Consider the following 12345-nt stretch of genomic DNA (forward strand, 5'->3'; position numbering starts at 1 on the left):
CTGGATTTTCATTTGTTTCTTATCCTATTTATTACAGACGTTACTTTAAAAAAAGAGGATAATTACATCCTACGATGTGTAAATCTAGTCATGCATATTAACCAATGACTTAAACTCTGCTAAGTCGTTGATTTTCCTGGCTGACTCAGGCAATCCATTCCATTGACCAATAAAATTATCTTATCTTATATTACTAGTGTCCACTGGACAAAACAATTTAACTACTCACTGCTGGTAACCATCTGGGCCGCATAGTGTACTGGGAAGGCGTGATGTTTGTCTGGGACATCCAGCTCAGCACCGTTTTCCAAAAGTACATCCAGGACCTCAGCATGCCCGCATACTGTAGGAAAAGGTGCCGTGTAAGTTAACCCGGAAATGATCGAAGAGCTAACTTCAGAACTATGGTCCGATCGCTTTTCTAAATTCGTTCATATTGTCTAGATTTAAAGGAAAAATATTTCGAATAAGGAAGTATAAATTTATGAGCTCTCAAAATCAAAGGGAGATAAATCACCTGTGGCCCAGTGTGCAACTGTGTGCTTTTCGTTATCGACAGCCTTCAAGTTGGCTCCCCTTTTCAGCAGCAGTTTGATCAGCGGAATGTTTCCGGCAATCACCGCCATGTGCAACGGCGTCAAACCTTCCTCGTCGGCACACGTCATCAGTGACGGAATGGACCGAAGGATATACTCGGCACACCTCGTGTCCGTGTTCTCGGCACAGTGGTGTAAGGCACATCGGCGGAATTTGTCTTTGTTGGCGACTGGGGCCTGAAGAGTAACATCGTGCAAAGAAATATTGGCGCGAAAGAGCAGACGATGAAACAGATACGCTAAAATATACTCTACTGAAATCTAATAAAAGTGAAAGCAAAGTACATCTATACACTTCAGAGCAGGGGTGGACTGGGTATTAAAATCGGCCCAGGCATTACCATATAAACCGGCCCACAAATGGCATGTCATATCATGGGTGTAGCCAGGATTTTTTCCATGGGGGGGATTTGTTTTTACCCCCCTTTCCAATATATATTTTGTGTGTATGCAATTAATGTTCATTTCATTCTGACCTTTCATTCTTTCGGGCGATTTTTTTTTAGCCATCTGTGTCTCGCTGCTGTCACTTTTGTTTTTCTCAAAAGTTGTCTGCATTGAAAAAAAAAATTCTTTGGTCGCGACCTGACCGGCCCATCAGGTACCGGCCCACCGGGCATTTGCCCGTTTGCCCATATAGCCAGTCCGCCCCTGCTTCAGAACATGTTGAAATTCAACTTCTGCAATAATGATTATTCTGCCAAGATTAAAAAGTTTCCCTGATGGAATGTTTATAAAGTTGGTCAGTTCAAAATGAGGCAATTAGTTCTCACCCCAGACTCCACCAGACGGCGCAGTTGTTCTATGTTCCCGTTTTGACACGCCACGATAACTGGAGTGGCGCCCTCACCGTCTTCCATCTTCAGCGCCTTCTTGGTGTTGGGCGAGCTACTGGACAGGATCTGCTCCAAGTACCATGGCTCGGACACAGCGCAGCACCGGTGGACTATGTTGGTCTCCCTGTGGTCAGTTCTCGTCAGATCAGCTCCGTTACTGAAAAGTACATAATAAAATTAGCACCGCTTTCATCTATGACCTAGAACAATAAAAAAAAATACGCTTAAATCTTCTCACAATATGAGTGCTGAAACAGGCTTTTTTTTTAAACATATGTACTGATGTAACCATTTTATTATTAGGCCCTAGATCTATATGCAAAATAAGTTTGATTAGAACTTGAGTGATGGCTGACTGGTAGAGTAATGGCTGACTGGTAGAGTGATGGCTGACTGGTAGAGTGATGGCTGACTGGTAGAGTAATGGCTGACTGGTAGAGTGATGGCTGACTGGTAGAGTGATGGCTGACTGGTAGAGTGATGGCTGACTGGTAGAGTGATGGCTGACTGGTAGAGTGATGGCTGACTGGTAGAGGGATGGCTGACTGGTAGAGTGATGGCTGACTGGTAGAGTGATGGCTGACTGGTATAGTAATGGCTGACTGGTAGAGTAATGGCTGACTGGTAGAGTGATTGCTGACTGGTAGAGTGATGGCTGAGTGGTAGAGTAATGGCTGACTGGTAGAGTGATGGCTGACTGGTAGAGTAATGGCTGACTGGTAGAGTAATGGCTGACTGGTAGAGTGATGGCTGACTGGTAGAGTGATGGCTGACTGGTAGAGTGATTGCTGACTGATAGAGTGATGGCTGAGTGGTAGAGTGATTGCTGACTGGTAGAGTGATGGCTGACTGGTAGAGTAATGGCTGACTGGTAGAGTGATTGCTGACTGGTAGAGTGATGGCTGAGTGGTAGAGTGATTGCTGACTGGTAGAGTGATGGCTGAGTGGTAGAGTGATTGCTGACTGGTAGAGTGATGGCTGAGTGGTAGAGTAATGGCTGACTGGTAGAGAGATGGCTGACTGGTAGAGTGATGGCTGACTGGTAGAGTAATGGCTGACTGGTAGAGTGATGGCTGACTGGTAGAGTGATGGCTGACTGGTAGAGTGATGGCTGACTGGTAGAGTGATGGCTGACTGGTAGAGTAATGGCTGACTGGTAGAGTAATGGCTGACTGGTAGAGTGATGGCTGACTGGTAGAGTGATGGATGACTGGTAGAGTGATGGCTGACTGGTAGAGTGATGGCTGACTGGTAGAGTAATGGCTGAGAGGTAAAGCGCTTGACCGGTCTCGGGTTCAAATCTCGGTGAAGGCTGGGATTTTTAATTCTGTGATTCTTAGAATGCCCATGAGTCCACCCAAGTTTCACCCAACTGACATTAGGTGGTTGCTCGTTGTGCTGGCCACATGACACCCTCGCTCGTTAACTTTGGGCCACAAAAATATATGAACATTACATCATCTGTCTCATAGATCGCAAACCCTGGAAGGAACACTGTACTTTCTACTTATTTATTAGATAAGCCAATAAAATGGATTCACCAGCAGACGATTAATGAAATCATTTTGTGGGTGGGTTATACGAAGACCAACTGCTAAATATCTTAGGTCAAAGGTCAATTCTTTGGAGAGAATTCAATAAGAACTGCAGTATTCTCGAGTCGAGACCATGTAGAATTTAAACCTTCAACTTTGAACTTTGCTGTCTTAGAATTTTAGTTGCTGCTTCCCAAAATAATGACATTCTTAAAAAAAAATTAACTCATCGATACTAGAAAACATTTAACAATACAAATGATTAAAATAAAACAAAAACGAAATGATTCAAATGGTACGAGAATGTAATGCGTAAGGGCCCTTCATTTATTATCTACACTTCATTTATTATCTACACTGAAGATACATAGTTTAAAAAAAAAGCTGGGGAGGGGGGCATGAATGTTTTGCTCTTCTATCCCTCACTTATATCGAGACATCGTCTCTGGATTTATGTTGTAGATTTATAATTCAGTGAAATAATACTAGCTTGACCTCTGCTTTAAAACAGCAGAATGGAAGAAACTGGATTACAACGTGATGTATCACGTGACAAAAACGTTCGATGCAAAAAAAAAATCAATTTAAAAAAAAAAGACATCGTGATGGGAATAGTGATTAATCGTGTTTGTATTATATTGAACAGTGTGTGTTTTGTAAGTTTGTGTGTGTGTGTTTCTACATTTTTATTTTATTTGTTTGATTTTATTACAGAGTTACAATGAACCCCCCCCCCCTTCCCTTGAACAGCCAGGTTGTATTATATGCATGGGAGAGTGTGTGTATGTGTGCACATGTGTCTATATGCGTGTGTGTATTTCAGCTATATTCACACACACACACACAAATATCAGCCATCCTAAATATTACTATCAGTAGTATCCATCTCGTAATAATCGATACCAAGACAATCAATCAATATCGCGGAGATCAACGTCAGAAAATGGACCAGGCTTCACACTGGAGGAAGGGTGGCTAGAAGCGATGAAGATTAAATGAGGGTGACCAGCTCTTGCAGTGACCCAACGGTCCATCAGGCTGAAAATTGAGGTATGCATAATGCATTAGGTAGGTCTCGAAGACTAAGTAAAGTGTGCGTGTGTGTGTGTGTGTGTGTATGTGTGTGTACAAGAAATTTGATCCCAAATATCAAACTCAATAATTTGTTTTTATATTTTCATGTTTTATCGTGTACGTTCCGGATATGCCCGCGTATCATTTTGATCTAAATATGTCAATCAATATTGAATAAATAATAATAATAAGGCAGTCTTCGAGTCCGAAGATTAATGAGGAACGGCTACACAGACCCAGCCGTGACCTACATATTTTTGCCACATCGATGGCAAGCATCACCATTGTCCGCCGGTGGTCGATTAAGATTTTCTTTTCGCCGTCTGCGTTTGTCCTCGGCAGCTGATTTTCTTTTGGTCTCAAATGTTTATCCCTCGGCCTTCGTGAGTGACCTATAGCTGTCTCGTTCTGAAGCAGCATTCAACCAGGTGCTCTCTTCTATGTCAGCTAGGGCTAGTTGGCGCCTAAGCTGGTCTTTAAAGCGTTTCCATGGGGCACCTCTTGAACAAATAAAGGAGGTGATATTCTCACCTTGTAAACGTATAAAAAGAGCCTATCAGAGAGATTTGTGTGTGTTACCTTGGGAAAAGTCACTTATATCCCCCAATCCCCCCTCAGCACATACAAAGTACAGGGTAAAGCTTAAAAAACATTGCAGATAGGCAGAACAGAGAGAAAAAAAAAACTTGTTTGAGATAACCGAGATAATGACGGGGAAGACATGTTGCGTTGTATGTATAAATAGATCGTTTGTTTTAGGTGAAATATATAAATGTAATGGTAATAACAGAGATAAATATCAATATTGTTTTTTTTTAAGTGCGTTGCTGTTGTGTCTCCGTCAATACAGAACTTAAATTACGTCCTAGATCCACATGGACGTAGTCCTTCTCCTCCCATGGCATGCAGCACAACAATCGTCGTCAAGCCAAGCACTTCCTGGGGCTCCTGGATGAAAGATTAAACTTAACAAGATAAGAGGTGGAGTACAGATATGACGTCAACAGTCAGCCATCTTGATTGACTTTTGATCTACATGGTGTATATATTTTACTTTAAATCATCATCTTTTCAAAAATATTTTAAAGTTGTTGTTATTTTGAAGAAGAAGAAGATGGTTTGACTGGGTGTTAATGGAACATATAACTTTTTGCATTTTCTAGAATAGTTAGTTCTACTTGGTTAAGGTAACGTACTTTTAGCTTTGCGTGTTTCTAAGTACTTCATTAGTTCTTGTACTTCCATAGGCTACTGGACATTCTCACGATACAGCGTAAACACAATTATCTCCCTTTGTTTGTCTTTCGATTAGAGATCCGGTCTTCGTTATTTAAACAATAAATTACAGTTAGAATGAAAACGGTACGGTTCTGAAACATGGAGAACAACTGAAGCAACAAAAAAATAAAGTACAGACCTTCATCAACAGATGTCTCAGAAATATCTTAAAACTACACTGGTACGACAAAGTAGAAAACACCAAACTGTGGGAGATGAGTGGACAGAAAAATATAGAAGTGCAGATCTTAGAGAGGAAGTGGAGATGGATTGGTCACACCCTTAGAAAAGATACCAACAACAGAGCTAGACAGGCCTTAGAGTGGAACCCCCAGGGAACAAGACGTAGAGGAAGATAAAAAAGAACGTGACGACGCAGTATAGTAGATGAAGCCGAGAGGACCGGAAAGAGCTGGAAAGCCATTAAAAAAAAATTAGGAAGAGACCGTGGAGAGTGCTGTGTTTTTACTATTGTTCCATGAGGAACTCCAAGGAAGGATGATTATGATGAGAATAAAAAAAACAAGCAAAATTTTTTTTAAAAATTAAAAAAACAACAACAACAAAGCTTGTATAAGAGAAAGAACAGCATAATTACTGCCATGCACCTCAATATTCTAATATTTATCTCCTTTTATCTATATAAAGCAAAAAGTAATTAATTAATTAAAGCTAATTTATTAAATAACTGGTCAATTTTGAGATTGATTCAAGTATTGTCATAGACAATGGGTAATTGTGTAAACTGAGACTGAAAAGTGGGAGAAATAACGTGTTCAAATTTTTACCTGACAGACAAACAGACAGACGGAGTGTGTTAATAATACAAGCTTTGTGAGAAACATGCTTTAGGGTTAGGGTTATGGTAAGGGTTAGTGTTAACACGGTAAATATGCAAACACTTTTTGAAATAAAAGAAACAGCCTTGTATTGCGCACATACAAGAAGCGTTTCATCCTTTGCTTATGTTTCTTGCATGTTTACCTAAGACATGTTTATACGAAGTCTAGAACAAAAGGCTGACTAAAAAAATCTGTCATGATGAAAGCGGTAATGTCAAACAGTTCTCTATTTTAGGTTTGAATCAATACTTGACTTTGTCCAATGCCCGTCTTCCCTTTACAAGCAAGTCTTTTATCTTGTACTAGACCTGCACGTGCGGACTTTCTAATTCATTCCTAGAACTTGTTAGAAGAAAGATGTCGATGCTCAGTGGCACTATTTGTTACGTTGCCATGGCAATAGCACAACAAAGTGATACGGTCAGATATTGGGGGTGGGGGGGGGCGCTATCTAGGTCAGTGCTGCAAGGGCTAATAACTGTCACAAAATATGTCGATCTAAGACTTCTGCTACTGTGTGTGTGTGTGTGAATCTATGTATTTGTGAGTAACTATATAAGGAAGTAAAGGTAAAAAGAGAGAGAGAGAGAGAGAAAGAGAGAGAGAGAGAGAGAGAAAGGGAGAGAGATTCTTGTCAGGTAAAAGAACTGTGTAAAATTTCTGCTTCATCCGAGATTGGGTGTGGGAGAAATAACGTGTACAACATTTGTTTCACCAGACAGACAGACAGACAGACAGAGAGTTGATAGAAGCTTGGTAAAAAAAGAGAGAGAATGAGAGAGAGAAATGGAGAGAGATAACTTGAGAGAGACAGGGAAAGATAGAGAGAGATTAAAATAAATAGAGAGAGAGTGAGACAGAAAGAGAGCGTGTGTGAGAGAAGAGAAACTCTAGACTATATAAAATGTTTCGGCTAGTCTAAGATATCAAAGGGCGTGGTGGTCAAGTTGTATAGCGCTTGGCTTTCGAACCGAGAAGTCTGGAGTTGGAATCCCAGTGAGTGCCAGTGAGGACTGGAATTTTGAACCTTTTTTTTTTTTAGGACGACCCAACAATAGGTACCTGATATGCGAAGTAAAGGGGAACAACCTGATGTGCTGGTCACATGGCATCCTCCTTACACCCCACAGCTTAGAAATATGAAATATCTGTTCATTCTGTTCCCATATATCGGAATATCGGAAAGTGTTACCTTTACTTTGTATTTATTTAGTATATGGTATAACTAGGACTGATTAGTATATGGTATAACTGGTTCGTACTAGTATACGGTATAACTAGGGTGTACTAATATAAGATATAACGATAATAACGTGTACATACCAGTATAAGGAATAATTGGGACGTATTAACATAGGATATGACTGGGACATACCAGTATAAGATAAAACTGGCACGAACTAGTAAAACTGGGAAGCTATTTACAGATGCAAAGCAAATGGAGATTTAAATGGTTAATACTTTACAAACTAATAGACATCAACTTTATTGTCTACATACCATTTAGCCCAGGCATACTTTGTCCCAAAATTATCTTAAACATCTCTTTAAAGAGCTGTTCTAAAACTCGAAAGTGTAACTACAAAAAATGTTGTGAAGATATCAATTGATTAGTAATAAACAACCAAACTTATGCACATATCTTTCCATTGACCACTTGCTAATGCTTTTATATCTGCGACTAGTCCTGGGGTCGGCAACCTTTTGTGTCGGAAAAGCCAGAAATTACAATTTACAAGATTTTTTTTCTTCTGAACATTTCGTTAAGAATTCTTTAAACTGACGATGGTTTAATTTTGATCCAAAGAATCGTAGTTGCCCCTTTACTTTTTCCTGTCATACTTCTGGCTTCATCAGTTGCTATTGAAACGGTTTAATTTATATTGATTATATTGCTTTCCTCTAGTTTATCATGAGAGCTGTAGCAATCCTAGAAGTTCTTCTTTAGGACCTTGGGAAGAAATTTACCTGACAAAAAGGCCAACTTGTGTCGTGTCTTTTATGTCGTAAGACTCATCTATATCAAGTGATAAGGAAGAAGAAAGTTGAATATCTTCCACCTGAAAATATGTTACATTTCAAGATATGGAGAGGGGTGCGCTGAAAAGCGAGTACAAGTGGCTGAGAGATAGAATCGAATCAGAACAATTTTTAATTAAAAGTTGTTTTTTTCAATAAAATAAATAATATTTGCGCATGAAACTAAAGAGCTGCATCTTAACATCCAAAGAGCCGGATGTGGCTCGCGAGCCGCAGGTTGCCGACCCCTGGACAGTCTGTATTCACAAGCCTCCCCCACAGTTTCAGAATGACTGAGTACATCATCCATAGAAACATCTGTGTGTGTATGTGTCCCAGAACTGTTGGACATTGACCTTCGAAACTTTGGAGATCATGTATTTTGTGTGAGATGTAAGCCCATGTGGGCTGTATGCGGACATTCAAGCGAATGAAAGCAAGAACTATGAACAATTTCTGAACAAAGTTTTTACATTTGGTGTTGTGATACCATAAAATTCATTTTCTTTTAAATGTATCTTTTGAAAAATAAAGGGAAAAAAACAACAACATATCTTTCCATTGGCTGTCTTCAGTCGTAAGTCAACAATGCCTTATCTCAAAGAGCACTTCTTGCTGTGGTTTAAAGCTCCTATTTGAGAAGGCAATTACTTTTACATGTGATATTGAAGCCTGGCTGCTTACTATATAAAAACCCAAGCAACAAAAATGTTAATCAAATTCATAAAGATAAAAATATTTTAAAACATTTATTCCTACTTACTTCAGCAGATATTGGAAGATCTCTTTATTTTGAAGGTACAGTGCATAGTGCAACGGTGAACGCTTGGACGTCACCTCCTGTATGTTGACGTCACCGCCCGAGGTGACCAGCACGTTGAGCAGATCGCTATCACCTTTCTGTACCGCCGTCAGGACAGGGGCGGCCCCATGGGCATCGTGAGCATTGATCAGCTGGTGGAGATAAGATAAAAGTGACTCTCTGATGTCATCACAGACGTAATCTACAGGCTGTTTGTGTTAATAGATTATAAAATATTAAGCTAAGGATTATATTGTTTCGAATCGTGTTAATTAATCAATATGAACGCAAGTTCAATTATCCTATCACGTGGTCTAATGAGGAGCTCACTCATCGTATCTGAAGCTGAGGTTTTTAAGATCTCGACTGTCCCGCTTCCTAAAAAAATGAGTTATATCGTTAGTTCCGGAATAGAAAAAAGATGTGCTTGTGTTTAAGTATTGGAAACAGAAAGTGTCTAGATGGTAGAAAAAAACAACATAGTTCTCAAACTTATCAGAAAATATTTCTATGTCCCCGACTAGCCAAGCATCATGTTCGTAACAAGGTCTATAGATAGATGTTACATTCATTTTACTTTGTCATATTCAAAATTAGCGGAAAGACAAATACAGTCGAACCAGGCTAAACTATTCAATCAAACAAGGCCTTGAAATAAACAAAAAAAAAGTTCAATTCTAGAAAAGGTCAACAACTGCCAATACAAAAAGGAGATCGTGTAATGTCATGCTCTACTGTTTTTGTTTCCATGTGTTCATTTTGTCATTGTTCTATCGATTGTTCAAAATTTTATCTGAAGTCGTTTGTATAAATATTTCAGTGGGCTTCAATATCAACTCACTCTGTCTGTCTGTCTGGTAAAAAGTTTGTATAAATTATTTCATCCGACACCCACTCTCGAATCAAGTTGAAATTTTGCTAAATTATTTCTTTTACCTGAAAACACAAAAATCAATAAAAAAGAATATTAACTGATAAGTTAATTAACTATTGGTAATTTTTTTTTGGTATCTCGAACAAAGGAAAGAAATTGTACTTGACTGAATTGGTGTCATAAACTGGATTAGTCCCCTTAGTAGGTCGCCATTCAAAATGGAAAGAAACAGCCTAAAACTATACAATCGTCAAATTCGTCATCAGGTCATAAGTTCCTCATTAGCAGAAGTGAGCTGCACGTCTGTCCCAGGAGTCGAGAGCCACGAGTCAGAATTCAAGTCATTCCACTTTTTCATATTGTTTTGATAAATCCTTCTTAAAAGAACTACGGTAAAATCCATCCCGATATCCCTTTGTATCTTTCCCCCTCCTCTCACTTTCACAACAGGCCAGACAAGTGATAGGATCATATCGTAGTGAGACAAGTGATAGAATCATAGCGTAGTAAGAAAGTTATAGGATCATAAGGTAGTGAGAAAGTGATAGAATCATAGGGTAGTGAGAAAGTTATAGGATCATAGCGTAGTGAGAAAGTGATAGAATCATAGGGTAGTGAGAAAGTTATAGGATCATATCGTAGTGAGACAAGTGATAGAATCATAGCGTAGTAAGAAAGTTATAGGATCATAAGGTAGTGAGAAAGTTATAGGATCATAGCGTAGTGAGAAAGTGATAGAATCATAGGGTAGTGAGAAAGTTATAGGATCATAGCGTAGTGAGAAAGTGATAGGATCATATCGTAGTGAGACAAGTGATAGAATCATAGCGTAGTAAGAAAGTTATAATATCATAAGGTAGTGAGAAAGTTATAGGATCATAGCGTAGTGAGAAAGTTATAGAATCATAGCGTAGTGAGAAAGTTATAGAATCATAGGGTAGTGAGAAAGTTATAGGATCACAGCGTAGTGAGAAAGTTATAAGATCATAGCGTAGTGAGAAAGTGATAGGATCATAGCGTAGTGAGAAAGTGATAGGATCATAGCGTAGTGAGAAAGTGATAGGATCATATCGTAGTGAGAAAGTGATAGGATCATAGCGTAGTGAGAAAGTGATAGGATCATAGGGTAGTGAGAAAGTGATAGGATCATAGCGTAGTGAGAAAGTTATAGGATCATAAGGTAGTGAGAAAGTTATAGGATCATAGCGTAGTGAGAAAGTTATAGAATCATAGCGTAGTGAGAAAGTTATAGAATCATAGGGTAGTGAGAAAGTTATAGGATCACAGCGTAGTGAGAAAGTTATAAGATCATAGCGTAGTGAGAAAGTTATAGGATCTTAGCGTAGTGAGAAAGTGATAGGATCATAGCGTAGTGAGAAAGTTATAGGATCATAGCGTAGTGAGAAAGTGATAGAATCATAGGGTAGTGAGAAAGTTATAGGATCATAGCGTAGTGAGAAAGTGATAGGATCATAGCGTAGTGAGAAAGTGATAGGATCATAGCGTAGTGAGAAAGTGATAGGATCATAGCGTAGTGAGAAAGTGATAGGATCATAGCGTAGTGAGAAAGTGATAGGATCATAGCGTAGTGAGAAAGTGATAGGATCATAGGGTAGTGAGAAAGTGATAGGATCATAGCGTAGTGAGAAAGTGATAGGATCATAGCGTAGTGAGAAAGTGATAGGATCATAGCGTAGTGAGAAAGTGATAGGATCATAGGGTAGTGAGAAAGTGATAGGATCATAGCGTAGTGAGAAAGTGATAGGATCATAGCGTAGTGAGAAAGCTAAAAACATGAAATAGCGCTAAACAAAACAATTGGTACAAATATTTCTAATCGCACACATTTATTATTGTAAGTCTACATCTGTTACAATGATTGATCCAAACTAATTGTTACAACTACACTTAATATAACCCTGTTTTATTTTTCAGTACTTTACTGACACAAAGACTTTGACTAAATAGAGTAATTAAAAAGGCATCGCATATCACTCGAACACAGCTACCATCACTTGAAGAGCTTTTTCATGAAAGATGGCTTTCCAAAACACTCTCGATTCTTAAGGACAACCTGCACCCATTTAACCACTGTTACATATGATCTGAACGAAGTGGTCGTCTCTTTTCTATTAGGACTAAAACAGAAAGATTATAAAACTCCTTTATCCCACTATCGGTCAGAGTGTTACAAGATCATCTTTCGTCATTGAGAAGTACATTGAAGTCAAATTCATAAAGCGCTGGTTGTGAATGTGTATGTGTTTCGTGTGTGAATGTTCGCATTTTTTCATCTATACTGTTATTGTACAGTAGTTATGCTGATGTTGTCAATTGTAACTGAATTTCCAATTGATTGGATCAATAAAATTATCTGATCTTATCTTATTTTTGTGCTCCAATGTTTTGTTTTGTTGATATAGTATGAGCCAAAACTGCATTCGTTTTCAGATCGAGGCTCATTCAGAAGGCCAATTTCAACTGGTTAT

General features: G+C 38.8%; 1 protein-coding gene across 4 annotated transcripts in view; it reads right to left on the minus strand.

The window, feature by feature from the left end:
- Positions 1-12345, minus strand: part of LOC106069585 (inversin-B-like) — a 53421-nt gene that overhangs the window by 17718 nt on the left and 23358 nt on the right. For all 4 annotated transcript variants that reach the window (XM_056023587.1, XM_056023585.1, XM_056023589.1 and 1 more), the window contains exons 7-10: positions 8944-9134; positions 1370-1589; positions 518-773; positions 230-343 (exon numbers count right to left, since the gene is read on the minus strand). In XM_056023587.1, coding sequence (XP_055879562.1) covers positions 230-343; positions 518-773; positions 1370-1589; positions 8944-9134 — 781 coding nt within the window. The remainder of the gene's footprint in view (positions 1-229; positions 344-517; positions 774-1369; positions 1590-8943; positions 9135-12345) is intronic.

The sequence above is a fragment of the Biomphalaria glabrata genome, chromosome 3 (assembly GCF_947242115.1).
Source record: "Biomphalaria glabrata chromosome 3, xgBioGlab47.1, whole genome shotgun sequence".
Lineage (NCBI taxonomy): Eukaryota > Metazoa > Mollusca > Gastropoda > Planorbidae > Biomphalaria > Biomphalaria glabrata.